Source organism: Schistocerca piceifrons, chromosome 8, assembly GCF_021461385.2.
Source record: "Schistocerca piceifrons isolate TAMUIC-IGC-003096 chromosome 8, iqSchPice1.1, whole genome shotgun sequence".
NCBI classification, from domain to species: Eukaryota; Metazoa; Arthropoda; class Insecta; order Orthoptera; family Acrididae; genus Schistocerca; species Schistocerca piceifrons.
Window position 1 is genome coordinate 472787299 of NC_060145.1, and position 24078 is coordinate 472811376.

General features: G+C 45.8%; 1 protein-coding gene across 1 annotated transcript in view; it reads left to right on the plus strand.

Annotated features, from left to right (window-relative positions):
* LOC124712468 (LIM/homeobox protein Lhx5) overlaps positions 1-24078 on the plus strand; it is a 477246-nt gene that overhangs the window by 396125 nt on the left and 57043 nt on the right. The window contains exon 8 of the mRNA XM_047242764.1: positions 12567-12799. Coding sequence (XP_047098720.1) covers positions 12567-12799 — 233 coding nt within the window. The remainder of the gene's footprint in view (positions 1-12566; positions 12800-24078) is intronic.

A 24078-nucleotide genomic window follows, 5' to 3' on the forward strand; every position in this document is an offset into this window, starting at 1 on the left:
TACTGAAAAAAAGGAGCAAAGCACGCTTTTATATGTCGACGGTAATCTCAACGATTAGGCCCAACTAAAAAATAAAAAAAAATCCCTCACGAAACATCACAGAAACACCTCCGGCCTACACTACACCCACCATATACTGTGGGTTAAATACCCGCTTGTGCTTTCGTTGTACTCGATGCTTTGCGTGATTAGGTAACAAGCAAAATCTCTTTTTTTTTCCGAGGTTGTTGTTATTCTTGTGGTCTTCAGTCCTGAGACTGGTTTGATGCAGCTCTCCATGCTACTCTATCCTCTGCAAGCTTCTTCATTTCCCAGTACCTACTGCAGCCTACATCCTTCTGAACCTGCTTAGTGTATTCATCTCTTGGTCTCCCTCTACGATTTATACCCTCCACGCTGCCCTCCAATACTAAATTGGTGATCCCTCGATGTCTCAGAACATGTCCTACCAACCGATCCCTTCTTCTAGTCAAGTTGTGTCACAAGCTCCTCTTCTCCCCAATTCTATTCAATACCTCCTCATTAGTTATGTGATCTACCCATCTAATCTTCAGCATTCTTCTGTAGCAATCATACAGTAAAGCTGCATGCCCTCGGGAAAAATTACGGCTTTCCCCTTGCTTTCAGCCGTTCGCAGTACCAGAACAGCAAGGCCATTTTGGTTAGTGTTACAAGGCCAGATCGGTCAATCATCCAGACTGTTGCCCCTGCAACTACTGAAAAGGCTGCTGCCCCTCTTTAGGAACCACACGTTTGTCTGGCCTCTCAACAGATACCCCTCCGTTGTGGTTGCACGTACGGTACGGCTATCTGTATCGTTGAGGCACGCAAGCCTTCCCACCAACGACAAGGTCCATGGTTCATGGGGGTTAGGTTAGGTAGAGGTACCAAATTGGGAGCATTTATACGGCTACGTTTCACCTCCAATTCAAAATACTCCCAGACGTTTTGTACTGGTTAAGATAAAGTGATTAAGAGGGTCATTAGGTAGCAGGTAGGGTGCTTGAGTGTTCGTCAAACCAGAAACGTACATGTACAGCATTGTGGCCACAACTGTTGACATGAAGACATGCTTGTCTGCATCATGTAGAAGGCAGAGCAGCACTCGGCTGATAAGGATACTAAAAAAGAAAGAAAAAAAAGGGACGCTGTTTTATGTTGACGGTAATCTCAACGAGTGGGCCCAACTAAAAACAAACCCTCACGAAACATCACAGAACCACCTACGGCCTGCACTACACCCACCATACACTGTGGGTTAAGTACCCGCTTGTGCCTTCGTTGTACTCGATGCCTCGCATCATTAGGTAACAAGCAAAATCGCTATTTTTGGGAGGTACAAGACACGAAACGGCGCTACGTGCAGCTCCCTTCGCAGCGTTCTCTGCCTGAAGTGGATCTGCGTTTTTTGAAAGCAACATTTTCCGTGAGTTTGACCCGACTGTCACTGACAAGGTGCGATTCTCGGTTGCGATCAGTGCTGTTTAGGATCCACCATTTTTAAGCCGTCTCGTGTAATACCATTCTTTGTTGACACGATGTGTACTCCGTGTGGCTAGTAACAGTGACAAAGTTCATTGACGATGCTGTTACGGGCAAGTCCAGACACGACAGCTAGTTTTTGCCATTCTGTCTACGTCTCCTCCATACAGCTGTACAGTGCACACCTACAACTTCACTGTCATGAGGGTGAGACGGCCACCTGCTGTCAGATACCAGAGATACAGCAACCTGCTTCAGTCAACTTTGACAGTCCACAGCAAAAGCAAGACTCCTTAAATGCAAAAAAGAAAAAAAAGTTTTGTGATTCAAACCACACTCTTCTACAAATTTTAATATTTAGGCATTAACTGTATGTAGGACAGTTTAATTTTGTGTTGCTTTTGTCCACATTATACCCATTATCAACAGTAAGATGGATAGTGGGTAATTTGTTTGTTAGTCCGTATACTTCGAGGTTAAATAACTTTTAATTTTTCAAGATAATTTTTAAGTTTCCAAGAATATTTTTGTTTTTCAAATTGTATCTTTTCAAAAGCCATTTTGATTCTCAATTTTAATGTCTCAACAAACGTTTTGGTCCCCAAAAGAAATTGGCTTTCAAGATTTTTAGTTCACGAGGAAAAAGCTGATGAGGACATTTACCGTAATTTGCGACGTGTTGTGTTCCGTGTCCCAGTTTAGCACACAATTTCAATGTCCGGATTTTTTAAAGAGCTGTCTCACGTAAATAATACGTAGCTACAGCCAACTTTCTGACTGTTGACATAGTTGCATTTTTATTTCCTTGTATGATATTTGGACTGTGCACTGTGATATGTGCTGGCTAGAACTATTAAGATTATTAACAAGGAACATATTACAAACGAGATGATGCACAATGCTTGCAACATGTGAAGCATTCCTTGCCAAATAATGATCAAAGTAAATGCAAGCCGACCTGATAGAAGGAAGTACAATTATGTTTTCTCACCTTCTTTTAATCGACCTAATGACAGCGGCTTGTTATACATAAAATCTAGCAACCAAATTCATATTACATATACACTGTCGAGCGCGCTGAAAAATTTCTGAGACAGTAATGTAGAAAGGAACGATGTTCACCATGCAACATATGTAAATCTAGTACGCGATGCATCTATAGACAGAACAAGAGATGCAAATGATTATGTTCATGGTCGTTGACCGTAGATGAGCAATTCCGGAAAATAAATTTCGTTGGGTCCAGAATCAGGCCAGAGAAACACTGAGCGATAGTAGACTGAAGTGTGGGTAGAAGTACTTGATATCCAAATCACCTTGGAGCTGCTCGCAATTAAAGCAATGTGTCCTGTTGTGTCACGAGTTAAGCGAAGTGTGGATTTGAACCGATCCATCTTTGGCTGGTCCTACGCGTTGGCGGTTTCACAATGGCACGCCACAGCGTTTACCGAGCCTGCCCGTCTGCAGGACGGGGAATGGACGCCTAGTGAGAGTTTTTGGGACGCGGGGGAGGGCCCGTTCTCTGTCCGGGCTCCCGTGTGTCCCGCCGGCGCACAACGGGCGCCTGTACGCCGCCGCCTTTGAAGCCCGCCGCCGCAAATGGTCCGACGCGACGCCACAGCGGTCGCCGACAACTGTATTGCCGGCTGACCTCTTTCCCGGGATTACACTCGCCACAATCGAGTCCGCTCTTCAATCTCTCCCTCCGAGGGAAACTTTTCCTTTGCCAGCATTCGTGAGGCTGGTCGCAGCTGAGAACATCCCCACATCCATCAGGCGGGGTTTGGGAAAGTGCTGAACATGTGACTCTTCAAGCTTTCCCGGCCTGATATGTTGTAAATAGTCTCCAAGGTTTGCTGCCGAGTGCCGTTGTGCAAATTCCACAATATTTTCTCGGAGCAACTATCCGAAATTTTCAGGTCGTTGAATCTTGCTGGTGGCTACAGCCAGTAATACCTAGCCACCAGCAAAGTTCAACCACCTAAAGATGTTGGACAGTCGCTCCGAGGAAATATTGTGGATATTGCACAATGTCATCCGGCGGCAAACCCATGAGGACTATTTACAGTGCTCAACATCTTTGCCGAAACCGTGCCGCTATACACCGTCTAACCAGGTGCAGATCGAAAATGAGGAGCGGGCTGGAGGTCATGGAGAACACAGCATAAAAATGGCAAGCAGTCCTAAAATGCTACGAACTACGTTTAAGAGGTAACTTTTTAATTGCTTGCTTGAGGGCTCTAGTCCCTCTACTACGGAAAGAAAAGGATAGCACAACACTCATATTCCTGGCCGTAGGCGGGACCGACTGAAAGAAACCTGATTCCCCCCCCCCCTTTAACTGCTCGCATAGCCACAGTGTGCATAGCCACAGTCGTAGTGTTCTCTGTTTATGGTGAGGCCACACTTCGATGCTTTGTCGTGTAAATCGTTATTCTTGAAACTTATGCCGAGATGATGCATTAAGCATCAATATAACCAAGGTATTGTTACTATATTAAAATATTTTATATCTGTTCTTGTTAAACGAAATTTCAGAAATTACAGGGGAATTTCTCTAGTATTCACAGCATACAAAGTACTGCCACGTATAATATTGCAAAGAGTCAATCCCGCCCCCCGTACCCAGAGTGGACTTCTGGAAAAAAAAAATCGACTATATACAGCACACTTTGCATCAAACCTAGCAGTGAAAATTAGTGAGCACACAACAAGAACTTCCATTATCTTTTCATTGGTTTTTAGAAGGCCTAGGATTCGGTATACAGAGAAATGATGTGGGAAATCATGAGAGAATGCTGAAGTCCTAAGAAACAAATAACTCTGGTCAAAATTTGTACGGAGGAGGTGGCAAGCGGGATGACATACTGCGGCTATCTATCGAATTATTGTGAGAACAGAACTGTACTGATGCAAGGTGATGCGATATATTCACGTATTTTCAGTCTTGTAATGAAGAAGTACTATAAAAACCAAACAAGTAACGTATGAGTACATGGCAGATAACTAACCACATATATTGGCCCATGTAAAAGACGTAGTTTTAATAGGAAATGGCATTGATGATATTGAAATGCTGCTGGAAAAACTAAACGAAACCGCCTTTAAAATTGGTTTAAAAATTAATTACGAAAAGACAGAATAGATGACCATACAGAGAGAGAATTTGGCGACAGAACAACATGATGACCTTCATATACCTAACTACAATCTGAAGAATACTTCCAATCTAAAATACATTGGTGTAAACAGAAGACAAGTAATTACCAAATTAGGCTACGAACTGCAAGTGAAGTTTACTTTTCCTTCAAAAAAGTTCTATCCTTCAGAGTGCTGACCAGGGAGACCAAGGCGAAACTCGATAACACAACAGTACTGCTATACGGGGTGGAAACGTGGAGCATGATCAAAAGAGAAGAGTACCGAAACTAAGTCTTCGAAGCTGAAGTATACAGAAAAATCTTTGGGCCTACGTTTGGGGGAACACAAGGACGGTTTGGAGACCCAATGAAGAAGTAGTCAAGGTATCCCAGCAACGCTCGATAGGGGCAGTCCCTCTCACGACAGACCGTTAGGTACACGATAGGAAGGATGACCTCTGACTGCAAAATATTGGGTATCATTGAATGGATGGAAGCCGCGCAAGACAGGAAAAACTGGCAGCAGCTACTGAGAGCGGCGCGCTATCGTTACGTCCTCAAGAACGTAGTGGACTGATGCAAGTGATGGATATTATTATTAAATCCTAAACAATTGTGGTAGATTAAAAGTGGGAGTGGCATCAAATTATACAGTGATGTGCGAAACTCAAGGACGAATGTAGCTTTCTCAAGATGTGTCACCGCCAAGCAACACAGGTCCGTTGAACTCCGACCATGCACAGAAGGAACCGCTACAGTGAAGCACAGAAGTTAGCCGAAAGAAATACGCAATGGGACGAACAGAAATGAGACTTTTATTCAAAGACGTCACAGCAGTTTATGGAGGTCCTCTCGAAAGTACTAATGGTGTCACATGATCCTTAACAGGGCGTATGCTCATCACGGACGACGTCTGTAACGTGCTGCTATGCTGGGCACGAAGTTGGTAAAGAGTTCTTGTGGTATGGCGTTCCACTCCTCCATAAGCACGGCTGACAACTGCGGGAAGGTATTTGGTGCATGTGGCCGTAACGCAATAGGTATCCCACAGGTGCTCGATGTGATTTAAGACATACTAGGTCATTCGCGAATATCATCTTGTTCCATGAGCCCCTCCACATGTGCTATTCGATATCGTAGCCCACAATCATTCATGAAAATGAAGTCAGGGCCGAATGTAGTCCCGAAAAGACGGAGCTCAACGCAGTCATCAAAGACGCGCTTGGGGCTGGAATATTGTGTCACAATAATGGTGTGGAGATTAGCCCGTTCCTGCAACGTTACTCCTCCTCACACCATAAGACGAAACGATCGTGTTCGACAATATTCCTGAGTGCATTACGTCGCCATATGACGGGACGTCCACAACTGACGAACGTGATCGTTTTGGTGGTCCAGGTTTTATGCTGTGGGGAGGTACAAAGTTGCCTGGACCCCCAAAACTTTGAACACGGCACACACACCACTGAACGTTATTGTGACACTGTATTCCATTCCTTTGCACATTAGGGATGCATTCGGCTGTGACTTGGTCTTCATAGATGACAAATGCGCGCTGCATCGAACAGGTGGAGCAGCTCTTGGAACGAGGGAATATTCGGCGAACGGAGTTGCCTGCCCGTTCAACGATTCAAATGCCGTATGGGATGCGGTAAGAAGACGTTTTGCAGCATGCCCACACGCAGCAGCGTTTATCCAGTAGTTGTCAGCCATACCACAGGAACTCCTCACCAACCTAGTCGCCAGCATATGGGAACGTTGCAGAGAGTGCATTGCCGCCTGCAGTGGTCACAGATCCTGTCAAGAATCATGCCCGTCCTTTTACAATGTCCACGGGACGACCATAAATTGCGGTAACTTGAGTGTAATAATTGTCCTTGAATAGAAGTGTCATTTCCGTTCGTCTCGTGTCGTATTTCCCTCAGTTGCCTTTTGTACTACACTGAAGCGCCAAAGAAACTGGTATAGGCATGCATATTCAAATACAGAGATATGTAATCAGGCAGAATACGGCGCTGCGATCGGCAACGTCTATATAAGACAAGTGTCTGACACAATTGTTTGATCGGTTACTGCTGCTACAATGGCACGTTATCAAGATTTAAGTCAGTTTGAACGTGATATTGTTGTCGGCGGACGAGCGATGCGACACAGCGTCTCAGAGGTAGCGGTGAAGTGGGGATTTTCCGATACGAAGATTTCGCGAGTGTACTGTATCAGACATTCGGTAAAACACCAAATCTCCGACATCGCTGTGGTCGGAAAGAGATCCTGCAAGAACGGGACCAACGACGACTGAAGAAGTGCAAACCTTCCTCAAATTGCTACAGATTTCAATGCTGGGCCATCAACAAGTGTCAGCGTCCGAACCATTCAACGAAACATCATCGATATGGGCTTTCGGTGCCAAGGCTCACTCGTGTACCCTTGATGACTGCACGACACAAAGCTTTGCGCTTCGCTTGGGCCCGTCAACACCGACACTAGACAGTTGATGACCGGAAACATGTTGCCTGGTCGTACGAGTCTCGTTTTAAATTGTATCGAGCGGATGGACGCGTACGGGTATGGATATAATCTCATGAATTTGTGGTCACTGGATGTCAGCAGGAGACAGTTCAAGCTGGTGAAGGCTCTGTGATGATATGGAGCTTCTGCAGTTGGAGTGACATGGGTCCACTGATACGTCTACATACGACTCTGACAGATGACACGTCTGATCACCTGCATTCATCCACGTCCACTGTGCATTCCGACGGACTTGAGTAATTCCAGCAGGACAGTGCGGCACCCCACACGTCCAGAATTGGTACAGAGTGGCTCCAGGAACACTCTTCTAAGTTTAAACACCTCCATTGACCACCAAATTCTCCAGACATGAACGTTATTGACCATATCTAGGATGCCTTGCAATGTGCTGTTCAGAAAGGACCTCCGCCCCTCATACTCTTACGGATTTATGGGCAGTCCTGCAGGATTCGTGGCGTCAGTTCGCTCCAGCAATACTACAGACATTAGCCGAGTCCCTACCACGACGTGTTGCGGCACTTCTGCGTGCTCGCAGGGGCCCTACACGGTATTAGGCCGGTGTACCAGTTTCTTTGGCTCTTCAGTGTATACTGCAGCAGTTATTTACATGTATACATCGAGCCATGTTACTTCGCAGTGACGTATAATGAGAAAGTTATTTTCTTCCTTAAGTTTTGCACACCAGTGTGTCTGTTCGACGGAGAGAATGGGGGTGGAGGAGGTGCGGAGGGAGAAAGTAAGGAACGGTGACGTCTCCCTCCCCACGTTCAAAGTAAGCATGTCAAACTCCACGCTGATGTAAAAAAGACTGTGGGCCAGTTAGGAACAACACAGGACATGTATAACTGTAGTTGGGTGGGCCAAAACGCACTTGGACGACGAGGAGGCAAGCAGGGAGGGAAACGACACGTGGCTGTGGCTCCCAGCGGAGGCGTCAGCTGAGGGGGCGGCCGGCGGCCCTTTGAACCCAGCCGGCTGCAGGCGCCGCGGACGGTGATGGCGCGTGGCGCGGCCGCGGCCTGCAGCGGCTGCCCGGAGGCTCCCCTCGCCGCCACACACTGACCACTGCCTGCTGTTCGTGAAGGCTCGCTGCTACGAGGCGGAGAAAGGCCCTGCAGCTGCAGCTGAGAGGAGAGCAGGCGCATATCGCAAAAGAAAGGAAAGTGGGAGAGGGTGAACTCCGGTCACTACCGATAGCTCTGACGGAAAATCATCGAGGCAAACAGAAGAGATATCTAGTGTTCCCGCAGGAAGTGTTACAGGCCACCTGCTGTTCCTGATCTATATAAACGATTTAGGAGGCAATCAGAGCAGTCCTCACAGATTGTTTGCAGATGATGCCGTCATTAACCGTCTAGTAAACCCAGCAGAAGTTCAAAACCAATAAGAAAATGACTGCACAATATCTGAATGGTGCGAAACGTGGCAACTGTCTCTGTATAAGGAAAAGTATGAGGTCATCGACATAGGTACGAAAAGAGAACAGTTAAATTTCGTTGCATGATAAACCACAAAATTTAAATTCGACTAAATTCTAGGCATTCCAATTATAAAAAATTAAAATTATAACGCTCACATAGATAATCTTGTGGGAAAGGCACACAAAAGACTACATTTTACTGGCAGAACACTTAGAAGACGCATCAAGTCTACTAAAGAAAATGCCTACACTATCCTTCCGCATCAAGTGTATTAAAAAGACAGCCTACGGTACACTTGTCCGTCCTCTGCTAGAATACTGCTGTGCTGCGTGTGACCCTTACCCGACAGAACTGGAGGAGGACATCGAAAAACTTCAAAGAAGGGCTACTCGTTTTGTATTATCAGGAAATAGGAGAGAGAGTGTCACGGATATAATAAGGGAGATGGGACGGCAGTCGTTAAAACAAATGCGTTTTTCGTTGCGGCGAAATCTTTCCACGAATATTCAAGCACCATCTTTCTCCTCTGAATGATAAAATATTTTATTGTCGCCAGCTTACATAGGGAGAAATGATCATCATAATACAGTACGAGAAATCCGAGCCCGTACAGAAAGATTTAAGTATTCGTTTTTCCCGCGTGCTGTTGGAGAAGGGAACGGTAGAGAAAAAGTCTGAAGTTGGTTCTGCCAGACTCTTAAGTGTGTAATGCAGACGAATCACGTAGATGCAGGCTGAGTAACGGAGAGGAATAAGCGGGGAGTAGAAGACTGCCTTCACCGCGAAGGTCCAGCACGGTTCAGCGATACTTACAGTTTCACCGTATAAGAAAATAACCTCTAAAGATAAGTCAGGAGATGAGTGGAGGGTCGAAATCTTGACGGGGACCTTCAGAAACACTGACGCTGTTAATCGAACGTTAGCTTGAGGAGGCATCCTCGTAACAGCCACAGTTTTTCGGAGTGTTTGGCAATGCCGTCGCCGAGTACAGCCCGCGACGCTCTGTACCCTTGCAGCTGTGGGGCGGCGTTGCTGAAGGCACGACGTACTGCGAGGCGTTTTCCATGCGAGAGCGGTTCGCCGCGCAGTCGGCAGCCGGCGGGCCCTCCCCCGCACAATAGGGATCGTGACAGCGGATTAGGCTCGCCGCGGCTCACACGCGACCTGCGGCGCGGCGGGTGGGTTCGGGACTGTGTTAGCCGCTGGCCGGCGCTATCGCGGCAGGAATCTCGCTGCGTGTCTGCCTGTTCCTCACAACTCTGACGCCCGCCTTTTGTGTTGGCAGGTTTCAGGCTCGTCGCAGCCAGCGCCGGACGCCGTCGCAGAAGACGCCGACGTCGACGTGGCGAGGGCTGCCGCCCGGACGGAGCGCAACTCTGCTTTTTGCTTTTCTGTTTCTTATGTTTCGTCACTTCACAGGACGCAACTCGTGCCAACAACGTCACAGATCACAAGCTGTAATCATCTTAGCTGCCTTCGACCAGAATATTAGCTGACGATCAGAGGATTAAAAAGAAGTGTGCTACATACTAATCACGACACCGTTTCACGCCGTTTGCTGACGACAAAGCTGTTTTCTAATGTCTGTAATGCTGCAAAGTAGCATTTCTGTTGTTGTTGTTGTTGTTGTGATCTTCAGTAAGCAGACTGGTTTTATAAAAGGGAAGCGGGAGCTGGAAGGGAATGAGACTGGGCTGCAGCCTATACTAGTTGTTGTTCTATATCTAAACCGAGCAAACTGTAGAAGAAATGAAACAGAAATTGCGAAAGGGAGAAGAAACAAAAAGTTTGAGGTTTGCTGGTGAGATTGCAATTATGTCACAGATGCAAAAGGATTTGGAAGTTTAAAAAATGGTTCAAATGGCTCTGAGCACTATGGGACTTAACTGCTGAGGTCATCAGTCCCCTAGAACTTAGAACTACTTAACCTAACTAACCTACGGACATCACACACATCCATCCCCGAGGCAGGATTCGAACCTGCGACCGTAGCGGTCACGCGGTTCCAGACTGAAGCGCCTAGAACCGCTCGGCCACACTGGAAGGCTGATAGATTGAAGACGTTATAAAATAAATACCTACTAAAGTGTGACAAGAATAATGAAATGTAACCGAAGTAAATAAGGCAGTCGAAGGGCAATTACATTAGGAAATGAGAGACTAAAAGTACGAGATTGGTTTTGCTATTTGTGCAGCTATATCACTAACGATGGGTAAAGTAGTGCCGGCCGCTGAGGCCTAGCGGTTCTAGGCGCTCCAGTGCGGAACCGCGTTGCTGCTACGCTCGCTAGTTGGAATCCTGCCTCGGGCATGGATGTGCGTGATGTCCTTAGGTTAGTTAGGTTTCAAGTAGTTCTCAGTTCTAGGGGACTGATGATCTCAGATGTTAAGTCCCATAGTGCTCACAGCCATTTGAACCATTTTTTGGGTAAAGTAGTGACGTAATATACTGAGCAGCAATAATAAGAAAGGGTTTCTGAAACTACAGAGATGTGTCAACATCGAATATACATTTGAATGTTAGGAAGCCTTTTTTGACGGTATTTCGTTCGATTGGAATCTTGTACGGAAGTGAAACATGGACGATAAAACGTACGGGCAAGAAGAGAATAGCAGCTTTTGAAGTGTGATGTTAAAGGATAATGCTGAAGAATAGTCGGGTAGATTGGGTAACTAATGAGGAAGTGCTGAACAGAACTGGAGGGAAAAGAAATTTATGGTACGATTTCGCTAAAAGATTTTGGAAATGACTTTGTAAAGGAAGGTGCATCCATTGTTTCGAACCTGTTGCGACCTTTGCAAAAGCCTATTTGTTATTTCTTTACTTTCTCATTATTATTCGTTTATTCGTAGTTGTATCTGCTTGCGGCGGGCAACAATTTGTGGGTAATTGGCGATCAGTCTGTACGCGGGGCCGGTTTCTCATGCGCCGCCACAAGCCTCTGCTTAAATTATTCTTTAATGTGCGATCGATTTCCGTACGTGCGAACGTCATGTGTACAGAAAAAAATCACGTAAAATGTATGTGTCAAAACTGTAGTAAAATACAAGCAGTACTTAAAATCTGAATTAACAGCAAGCATACATACCTAGAAAATGAACACAAAGTCTACAATATAATATTTGGATCTGTTGTTTAGTCATGCAACGGTAGATGAATGGAGTGAATGACTAAAAGTCATTTACAAATATTATATTTTTTTACTTATATATCGATATATTGTTGTTAATGCCAACTTTGATATTGCTAGTGTGTTACTAAAATTATGAAATATCCCTTACGTGTGAAATGTTTGTGTTTTCAAAAAAATGGTTCAAATGGCTCTGAGCACTATGGGACTCAACTGCTGAGGTCATTAGTCCCCTAGAACTTAGAACTAGTTAAACCTAACTAACCTAAGGACATCACGAACATCCATGCCCGAGGCAGGATTCGAACCTGCGACCGTAGCGGTCTTGCGGTTCCAGACTGCAGCGCCTTTAACCGCACGGCCACTTCGGCCGGCGTTTGTGTTTTCAGCTGCTCGATAATGGTCTTTGACCAAAAGAGGTCGCCCACAGAGAATAATTTAAACATAGGATTAAAATGTTATGAAACGTCGTTTCCAAATTTCATCAAAGTTGTACAACACAATCAACTAAAAATATTTTGCCTAGAATAAATCACTGATTAATAGGAGACACCCTGAGGCACCCACAGAATAGGCGGTTTGGGAGTGATGGAAAGAGAAGCCACAACTTGACTCAGTAGCGGATGTATGTTGCCGTAGTTACGAAGGGGTGAAGAGGCTTGCACAGGGTAGAGCCGAGTGTGGAGCTGACTGAAGTCCACAACAACAACAGTCCTGCTGGTGAGTGTACGTTTCAGCGCTGCCCCGCGCGAGCTGCCTGGCCTAGTGTAGTGTGTAGTGTGTAGCGCCCCACGCCCGCCGTGCCGGGCCGTGGCCCCCGACAGCAGGTTGCGGGACAGAGACCCGCCATGTCTGAGCGGCAGGCGTGTGTTGGTCAGGCTCGCTGGACGGCGACCCGGAGACGCGCGACTCGCAGACGGAGAACAAAAGCCCCGACGACGGCAACTCGGGCTCGAAGCGGCGCGGCCCGCGCACCACCATCAAGGCCAAGCAGCTCGAGATCCTCAAGACGGCCTTCTCGCAGACGCCCAAGCCCACGCGGCACATCCGCGAGCAGCTCGCCAAGGAGACCGGCCTGCCCATGCGCGTCATTCAGGTAAGCACCCCGTCGCCTCGGTATGTTTATCTGTCGCCTGTGTCGGTGACGTCATCGATCAAACATTTACACAGGCCAGGTGTGATAAGCAATTCACAAGGAGGTCAAAATGAAACGGTTCCACACATGCACCTTAACATAGGCAACCTAACTTACATTATCCGACCCTGATGTGAATGATTAAGTTGCGTTGCCTACGATAAGGTCCATGAACATATGTGGGACAGTTTTATTTTGCCCGACCTGTATTCATTCAGCGTAAGGTACAATAACACGGTATTAGTATAAAGATACCCATTCATGAGCCAAAACGTTATGACCATTGCGCGTCAAGACACTGAATGCCGCCCTGTGAAGTTGCGCGATAAGAAAAGTATTAAGCGCAGCACATACTAATGAAAATTTTTTCTGTGCGTAGGCATCTGGTGCCACGTACACCTGGAATCCTATCAAGGACTTTTCGAATAGATCCCACACAGATTCGCTGCTGTATTCCGGTTCAACACACTGTTAAGCATGTGGTCATAATGTTTTGGCGTCTATGGTCTCACCAGAACATTACATGAGTTCTGTCTTAACTGTCTGAGCTTTCATCTAACAAGGAGGAGTGACAACTGCCCACTTGGCATCACTATGAGAAACATGAAAGCTAACAGGCCCCTTGAGCGCACTTGTGGTAACCACAGCGCAGTACTGACCTTGTATATCATTATACAAATAAAGAAAAATGTTATCACTTTACAGCGAACTGTTCTGACACTGAGTCACAGCAGTGACAGCAGTATCTATTGATTTTTGGAAGTAGGGGGGCTGTTCAATAAAGAATGATCATAATTTTTTTTGACAACATACCTTTACTCATCCTCATAATTTGGTAGTCCTTAAAGTAGTCTCCCATGAATGCGTTTCTGCCAGTCTCCAAATACATGCTGGAAACCATTTTTTGAGAGGTCTTTCAAAATCGCCTCCGCAGCCTTCTGATGATTGATAATGCCTCCCACGAAGGCGTTTCTTCATGTTTGGGAATAGAAAAAAAGTCACATGGGGCTAAATCCGGACTAAGGGGGGAGTGAGGGAGCAAGCAAATGTTCTTTATCCGTCAGAGGGTCATCAATCAGCATGATTGCCTTCGTTGTAGTTTTGTTTTATACAAAGATACGAACAGCGGTATGACTTATGTTGTCGCAATTGCACTTGCTGTTTGACGTGGGTCCCGTCTTGCTTGCCGCACAATGTAGCTGTCAACTGGTGCTCCTCTCATTCGGGCAGCAGCGCCTGTGGTTCGGAATACTCTCCACGGACGTGAAACTGCTTGGCTACACTCGTCGCACTTCATCCCTCTCCCAGTTTCCAGACGATTCTTCTCTGTCTCAACTCATCCAAACGTTGTCGCCTGGCACGTTGTAATGAAGAATAGCTTTACGATGCACTGTAACTTTTCCCTGATTGGCACTGCTATTTCCCGTTCCTTCAACTGCCTTGTGTTGCGCGGCCAGCCCCTTTTGGCACTACGATTACGGTGGCACGCCATGTGACGTGCAGCTTCCTGTGCACGCCTGCGACACCTCGGGCAACATGCCTCCGCATTTTCATTCGCTTCCACGGAGTAGTTAATATGTTACGTTAGTATTATGTACCTTCAGTTTCAGTTTTTCGGAGCAATGTCATGGAGAAACCCGTATGAAAATCTCTACAATAGTTCTTGACATTAGCTTCTACCTCAGACAGAAAAAAGCAGCGAGAAACTTTATAATGTGTATAGATATAAGGTACTTCGAGTATTTATAAAATAGTCGACATTTCCCTAAAGGTGAATTTTGAAAACAATTACTATCGGATCGAGTGGGGAGCTGCAGATGTTTACACAGTTCTGGCAGGTAGTAATTCGATTCCTTGTACAGCCATCGAGATTTATTTTTCACTGATTTCCCTATAAAGCTCAAAATAAATACTGGCATGTCTCCTCTAGATCAGGTGGACTTCCATTCCGCGTCTCGCCCAGTACGAAGTAAATGGTTCAAATGGCTCTGAGCACTATGGGACTTAACTTCTAAGGTCATCAGTCCCCTAGAACTTAGAACTACTTAAACCTAACTAACCTAAGGACATCACGCACATCCATGTCCGAGGCAGGATTCGAACCTGCGACCGTAGCGGTCGCGCGGTTCCAGACTGAAGCGCCTAGAACCGCTCGGCCACCCCGGCCGGCAGTCCGAAGTAAGGCTTCGCCTCTAATGACGATGTCGTCGACAGGACGTCAACCGCTAAACTTTGTTCGCTTCCTCTAGGTGCTTATCGGAGTACAAGACGGCACCTGCGGAGTGTTTAGATGACTGTCTACCTGGCGCTTCCGCAGGAGTCGACCGCCGAACGGCAAGCTTTGCCAACTCGCTTCAGCGGAAGGGCGAGAAGGCGCGTAAGGCTGGGGGCGCGAGTAAAAGGAAACGCGGAAGGGAAGGGCACAGCTATGCGGCAATCTCTGGCGGGAATGTTGTAATTATCAGCCGGCCCGGCCGCTGTCATAACACTAAATCTGCCGGCGCGCTCCTCCAGGAAATGGAACCGCCGCAGCCGGCGACCAAATTAAGAAGGAAGCAGTTTGTCAGCGCGCCAGGAATGCCGCGACCCTGGCGCCTCTCCCCGTCTGCTCTAAAAATTGCTAGAAATGCTTCACCCAACAGCTGATGTGGGAGCGTCTAGCCGAGAGTGTGGGTCCGACTGGGTTCGTCTAAAGTGGGGACCGCACAGGGCTCTGGTCTAGACCGGCTGCTTTTCTTGGTGCGTATCAGTGATCTTGTGAAAGACGTGTAAGGTAATGTAAATGATTTGGCCAATAAGGGTGATCAGTAACTTGCGCACGTGGATTTCTGAGAACAGATTAACACGTAACTAAAGCAAAACATAACGCGTACATACAGATTTTACTCTTGTAAAAACGAAATTCTACTGTCCCGAACAAGCCGACCATTTTAAATTATTAGGATTGAGCGTAGATTAAAAGCTTTGTTGGAAGTTCGAGATCTTGCGCAGAAGCTTAATGCTGCTATTTCCACTATAAGAATAATCTCCCGTGCTCCTGATACTGTCGCTGTCGCTTCTACGAACGTCGTTATGCTCCCTTCTCCTCCCACAAGTTCACTGCTGTTCTCTACGTGGTTCAGACGATGAAAAACGCTAGTGACTTCATTACTAGGTAAGTAAATCATTTCAACAGCAGCGTACTCAGACCCAACTAATAAACACTCCCACACTGGAGAAGCGTTTTTTTCATTTGTTTTTCCGTCAGCATTCGATAAATGAAGCAGTTATTTTATGGAAAGTGTTCGGACACTTAAGTTTAACTTAACCTGTATTTTATGCTTTATTTTGTTATGCTTACCTCACCAGCTAATTCATACGCCCACGATAGCTGCTCATGATATACCATATTGTCCATTTCTCAAATGTTTTGATACGTCTTGTGGCGTTTAGAAGAGAATTACGCCTACGGTAACTTGAATTCAACTGGTCATTTCTTAACCGATAAAACTGAAAGAGCAGTCTCCTTTAAATCTGTACGAACTTTGGATAGATTCCCATTTGACGTGTACTGTCCAAAGGGAACAACTTTGCTACCTCACGCTATTCCTCTATATCCACATGTCCAGAACACTCAAACTTCTCAAGAAAGCCGTAATAACTAAGCAAATAAACAGATCAATTCCAAATTTCGCGAGTAATTTTGTGCAACATGCAGAAACGTAACAAAAACTAAATATTATTGATATTTACATTCTACAATGACCGAAACGGAATTAAGCATTCATTTAATTGATACTGAAAATTTTTCATAGTTTCCACGTCCAGTACATGGTTCTCACTCCACCCACAGATTGATCCTTTAAATAGCTATCGTTCTGCCCTGTAACAGATCCGTATGAAAATACAGTAAGTGATCGTCACGTTTTCAGCTCATCCCCCAAGACACCACAGTGTCGTGTGAAGTCTCACACGCTGCTGCAGCTGCGATCCATGTATTTCTAGTGGTGTGCGTGACCTAGTGCTCCAACGATTATCATGGCGGAAGTTAATCCGCGGACGATAATCGAAATCGGCACAGATACACTTATAGAACAGTCTTACGATGAATCAGCACCCAAGGTTTCATAGAGGAGAGGTCGCAGAAGTTGACGTCAGTGCTCCAGCCTGATGGATGCCTTGTAGCAGTAGAATTGCATTCAGTAATATTCTGACATTCATCTGATGAACTGGTCAGATAATGCTCTGCTCCACAAAGGTCAAACAGCATAACAGTTCACAGTTTCTATGGAAACAAATCTATATTATAAACTTAATTAAACCTCACCATTTCGTCGTTTTAAAGTAGCTGGTAGCAGCACTGTTTAATACGAAGCCTGCTGCTACTGACATGGACGCACCATGCCTGTATAAAGTGTGAAATGTCTAATTAGAGTCCTAAATGTGTGCACGGAAACATACTCGCAGTCTTCTGATTTGTTTTATGCGGCCCGACATGAATCCTCTCCTGCACCAATCTTTTCATCAGAGAAGCAACTGAAACCTACGTCCTCAATTATTTGCTGCATGTGTATCCAATCTCTTTTCTTTCTCTACTGTTTTTCCCATCTACAGCTTCCTGTAGTACTATGCGGTTCTTTCCCGATCCTGCCCTATCATCCTGTCTCTTCTTCTTGTGAGTGTTTTCCGCACTTTCCTCGCCGATTCTTCGGGAACCTCCTCATACCTTACTTTACAATAATTCTGTCAAACAGAAACCCCGCCCCAGACGCCTACCTCCGACACCCAACACTGGTGGTGCCCAGCTCCTAAATTTAAGTTTTAGCAATTCTAGAAACTGTTTAAATGTTGAGATCTTTCAGACAGTCAGACTCCAACACCAGAATGGCTGGCTTTTGACTCAAATGTGGTCAGTCTCATTGCGTAACCCTCTTCTCCCGCTGGTAGCATTTCCCTGTCCCCAGCGAGGACTAGGAAGTGATACTGGGAAAATCTCTTGATGAAGAGGAGCAAAAGCAGATTACAATATTCAGTCAGCCCTACAGCTCATTTTATGCGGATTAAGGGAAAATCAAACCATTCGCTCCAGGTTGCTAGGAAAAGTCAGGTCACGGCTCGCAGAGATTCCACTTTTACGTCTCATACAACCAAGCTAACGCCATCACGGCGCGGCCATCTGTCATTTCAGATTAACATCAGCACCGGGTAATTGATCATCCGCACATCACCAACATCAGTACGAAGTGTGACCACTACGGACGTGAATATGCTGCTGCACTCGTTGTGCATGGAATAAACAGGCTATGAGTTTCATCTTGGGTAGTTCCTTGATGTGCCGGAAACATATGTTTACTTTCGTAACAACATTCTTTCCAACGTTACCACAGTCACGCTCTATAGCTACGAATAAGCGGACTGACAGGCCAGTGAAGACTCCATACGATCCTCGAGCAACCTCTGGTGTGAACAGCACGGAGGAGTCACGCTGCAGTAAGCCGAGGGTATGGCAGTAAGGACTATTCTGGCCACACACTGGCCAGCGCTAAGCCTGTCTTCAACGATTAGCAGTCAGACCAGCTGACATAACCAATAACTCTCCACATCAGTCTTCAAGGAACTGGAGAGGCATGCGTCACTACAATGCTATTTTCTGCGATCCTACATCAGGTCGTCTATACACATGCAGGTATACATGTGACCACCAGAAACAGAAGAGAGGCCCGTAAAATGTCACTCAACGCCTAACTGACACTGGCCCTACACAGCGCAAGTGTCTATTGTCTGTAGTGTGGCGTCAGTGGAAAACGACGTTTGGCCACTCGAGATCTAAATCCAGATTCTAGCATCAAATCTCGATGATTCGTGCTGATACACTGCCTGTAACCCCGCTCGGATTTCACCTGTTGTCACTGGTCTATTCGTCAGAAGAAGCTGATCAGTAATATACAAAAGAACGCAAAATAAAACTGAGGATTTGTTAGACGACGATCAGTTTGGCTTCAGAGACGGTAAAGGTACCAGAAAGATAGTTCTGCCTGAAGAAAAATCAAGACAAATGGTTCAAATGGCTCTGAGCACTATGAGACTTAACATCTCAGGTCATCAGTCTCCTAGAACTTAGAACTACTTAAACCTAACTAACCAAAAGACATCACACACATCCATGCCCGAGGCAGGATTCGAACCTGCGACCGTAGCGGTTTCGTGGTTCCAGACTGAAGCGCCTAGAACCACTCGACCACCAGCGGCAAAAAAAAAAAAAAAAAAAAAAAAAAAAAAAAAAAAAAAATATATATATATATATATATATATATATATATATATATATATATATATATATATCAAGACACGTCCCAATGACGCAAATAAAAGACACGTTCAGGAGTGGGATTAAAATTTACCGTGAAAGGGTATCAGTGATAAGATTCACTGATGACAATGCTATCCTCCGTGAAAGTGAAGAAGAACTGCAGGATGTTGGAATGGGGTGACAGTCTAATAACGTGGGATGGAGTGAACAGTCTAATTAAGAACAGAGCATGTATTGACAGTAAACTGAAGAAAGATGAAAGGAATGAGAAGTAACAAAAATGAAAACTGTGATAAACTGAACATCAGGCTGGGGGATCACGAAGTAGACGAAGTTAATTAATTCTGCTATCTAGACAGCTAAATAATCCATGACGGACGGAGGAAGGAGGACGTAATAAGCAGGCTAGCACTTACGAAAAGGGCATTCCTGGTCAAGGGAAATCTAGTAGTATCATAGGCCTTAATCCCGGGAATAAATTTCTGAGAATGTACATTTGGAGCACAGCATTGTATAGTAGTAAAACATTGACTTTGGGAAAAGCAGAAAAGAAGACAGTCGAAGCACATGAGATGTGGTGCTACAGAAGAATATTGAAAATTAGGTGGACGAATCAAGGCAAGGAATGATGAGGTTCTCCATGGAATCGGGGCGGAAAGTAATATTTGGAACACACTACCAAGAAGAAGGGACAGGATGGTAGGACATCCGTTACGACACCAGGGAATAGCTTCCATGATACTAGAGGGAGCTGTGGAGGGCAAAAACTGTAGAGGAAGACAGACATTGCAATACATCCAGCACATAAACTGAGGGCATGGGGTGCAAGTGTTACTCAGAGTTAAAACGGTTGGCACAGGATGTTATTCAGGATGTTATTCAATCTGTATATTGAGCAAGCAGTAAAGGAAACAAAAGAAAAATTCGGAGTAGGTATTAAAGTCAATGGAGAAGAAATAAAAACGTTGAGGTTCGCCGATGACATTGTAATTCTGTCAGAGACAGCAAAGGACTTGGAAGAGCAGTTGAACGGAATGGACAGTGTCTTGAAAGGAGGATATAAGATGAACATCAACAAAAGCAAAACGAGGATAATGGAATGTAGTCGAATTGAGTCTGGTGATGCTAAGGGAATTAGATTAGGAGTTTTGCTATTTGGGGAGCAAAATAACTGATGATGGTCGAAGTAGAGAGGATATAAATGTATACTGGCAATGGCAAGGAAAGTGTTTCAAAGAAGAAGAGAAATTTGTTAACATCGAGTATAGATTTAAGTGTCAGGAAGTCGTTTCTGAAGGTATTTGTATGGAGTGTAGCCATGTATGGAAGTGAAACATGGACGATAAATAGTTTGGACAAGAAGAGAATAGAAGCTTTCGAAATGTGGTGCTACAGAAGAATTCTGAAGATTAGATGGGTAGATCACATAACTAATGAGGAGGTATAGAATAGAATTGGGGAGAAGAGGAGTTTGTGGCACAACCTGACGAGAGGAAGGGATCGGTTGGTAGGACATGTTCTGAGGCATCAAGGGATCACAAATTTAGCATTGGAGGGCAGCATGGAGGGTAAAAATCGTATAGGGAGACCAAGAGATGAACACACTATGCAGATTCAGAAGGATGTAGGTTGCAATAAGTACTGGGAGATGAAGAAGCTTGCACAGGATAGAGCAGCATGGAGAGCTGCATCAAACCAGTCTCAGGACTGAAGACAACAACAATAACAACAACACAGGAAAAGAATTCGCGGCGGATCGCATCAGATCAGTCTGAACACTGACAACTAAAACAAAAACGATGGATCTGTAGCTTCTCTAATTGCCAGAAAGTTGTCCTGGGCCCATGTCGTCAATAGTCATTGCACACCGTCAACTGTGTGATGTCACTACATTTCTCATGTAAATCAGTTGACACTACCCAAAGGCCAAACGACGGCGAAAAGCTGTACGTACACGTCCTACAGGCACGCTTTGTAACGGTCTCCGCCTGTAAGTTTCGGGCAACACACCCAATAGCCACCATGTACACACACCGGTTTTCATCTGTAAGAATGGCTCTTTTTCTGTACGGAAAATCCTGAAAATAAGCTCGCACAAGTTTGAAATTTTAATCAACACATCCAGACAGTCATGGAAATATTCGAATATTAGTTACGTAGCGTTCGGTCACGGTTTTCACGGAGTAACACTTCTATTTCCGTCAGCGTAGTGAGCATTACGTGGAACGTGGGACGTTTGGGGCGTCGCTGACGGTCCGGGCAAGCCATCAGGCAGAACCAGCAGCGCATGTGAGGCGCGGGGGCGTTATCTGTTGCTCGGCGCAGCGGCGGGGGTGACGGCGAGGGATGACGTTATTAGCCGCGGGCGGGGGCGGGCGCGGGGGCAGCGCGCTGACAAATGACAGCCGCGCCGCATCCGGATGGAGCCGTCGCGTCCCGGCAAGGCGGCCGGCGCACAATGACCAATTTATTTCACGGGCGGCGCGGCGCTCCCCTCGACGCCTGCCAACTGCACGCCGAATCTCTCCCTCCGCCTATCGGTCAGGCATTATCGTGCCGTCTGGGCTCCTGGAGCTCAACCGCAGGGGCCCACGCCATCTTTTTCCCTCCCGCGCCTCCCCAGCGATTACATCAGGTCGCGCTATTACGTATCCATCTCAGAGACAAATCACTTAATACAAGCATAAAATCTTTCACTTCGGATTATGACCAAGTCAGTTTCCTACGAATCTCTCGACGACGTTCCTGTGGTCCTGTCATGGTCGCCATTTGTGTGTTTTCTATCAACCTTCCGCAAGTGCGAAATCTATCTATAGTCTGGGTTTTAAAACTTAACCGTTCTGCGAAACACAACGTTTCCTTTCTTTCTTCTTCCCCCAAAAGTGTATCAGCACCTATTCTGTGTCGTTACAGCGAGCACAGACGCGTTCGGGCAGTGAGTCTGGACCATAATTATGGCGAGTGTTCAAAAATGGCTCTGAGCACTATGGGTCTTAACATCCGAGGTCGTAAGTCCCCTAGAACGTAGAACCACTTAAACCTAACTAACGTAAGGACATCACACACATCCATGCCCGAGACAGGATTCGAACCTGCGACCGTGGCGGTCGCGCGGTTTCAGACTGAAGCGCCCAGAACCGCTCGGCCACACTGGCTGGCTATTCAGTATTATGTTCCTCATCGACTGTGTGAATTCCGATATTCGCCTACTGATGTATTTGTCATCGTGTCGTTACTTTTCTTATACGAAACATTCGCTGGGATTATTAGTAGCTCATAGTCTATAAGCAGATAGGTAGCCGAACATACTTTCGGTTTCATCCATCTTTGTAAAAGAGATCATTAAAATTTAAATATAGTTTCTTATCCAGAATGAGATTTTCACTCTGCAGCAGTGTGTGCGCTGATATGAAACTTCCTGACAGATTAAAACTGTGTGCCGGACCGAGACTCGAACTTGGGACCTTTGCCTTTCGCGGGCAAGTGCTCTACCAACTTTTTTTTATTTTTGTGTAAAATCTCATTTTTTTCGTTTTCGTTCGTTGTATCTGCTCGGGGCGGGCGTCGCAAGACACCCATTTCAGTTCATCGTTGATCCATTAACTCAGTTTTTTTATTACAGAGGGCAGCTAGCACTCTGACCGAACACGCTGAGTTACCGAGCCAGCTAAAGCAGCGTGTCCCTGACAGGCAAGCACGTTACGTAGGAGGTAGCGAATAGGTGCTTTTCTTTCCCTGTGTCTGCAAAATTTGTGCTGCGGCCGGGAGTCGAAGCCGGGTCTCCTTGCTTGCTAGGCAGAAATGCTGACCATTACACTACCGAATGTCACTCCAACTGAGCTGCGGCCGGGAGTCGAAGCCGGGTCTCCTTGCTTGCTAGGCAGAAATGCTGACCATTACACTACCGAATGTCACTCCAACTGAGCTGCCCAAGCACGACTCACGCCCCGTCCTCACAGCTTCACTTCTGCCAATACCTCGTCACCTACCTTCCAAACTTTACAGAAGCTCTCCTTCGCAGGACTAGCAGTCACGCGGTTCCGGACTGAAGCGCCTAGAACCGCTCGGCCACCGCTGCCGGCTATAAAAGTGTGTTAGTGAAGTAAAATAAAGACTGACATTTGTGTATTTAAGTCAGTATTACGGCAACTACGTTCAATAAATCAGGAAACAAATTTCTACAATGAATTTTTGACCAGTGTTAATCCACAAAACCCGATACCAGCAGCACTTTTTTGATAGAGTTTATATAGTATCTGATGGTGTGCAGAAACATGCCTTTCCTCAAACATTTGGCTAGTGTTTCTCATACACCTATTTTCCTGCCTAATGTGCTCAGCGCCGACTTAGAAATAACGTAGTTCGTTAGATAACCGTTCTAGTATTAGACAGAAAGTTTTCTTGGTGCATCTATCACTCTTTCATTACAAATTATCAATTTATTTTCTAGTACCATTCCCAAGGAACTTCCTGTTGTAGGTGTCTTGGAGGAATTGCTGAATGTCATACAAATGCCGGCCGGGGCGGTTCTAGGCGCTACAGTCTGGAACCGCGCGACCGCTACGGCCGCAGGTTCGAATCCTGCCTCGGGCATGGATGTGTGTGATATCCTTAGGTTAGTTAGGTTTGAGTAGTTCTAAGTTCTAGGGGACTGACGACCTCAGAAGTCAAGTCCCATAGTGCTCAGAGCCATTTTTTTGTGATACAAATGTTACAAACTTTAACGCTTTACCGATATATCACCAAGCATAAGATAAGTTAGGGAAAGATTTGGTGTGGTGTTTCTTGTAAGGTGAAAAAGCTGTCCTGGCATTCATCATAACTTTCGTGAGAAGTACAAAGTAAGTATGGAGCTTGGAATTAAGCTGCTAGCTAGAGCAGTCTTTTTGTGGATCAAATGAGCTGGAGGGCGTGCCCAGGACAACTCCTAGTACGGCACTGTGCAGCTCAG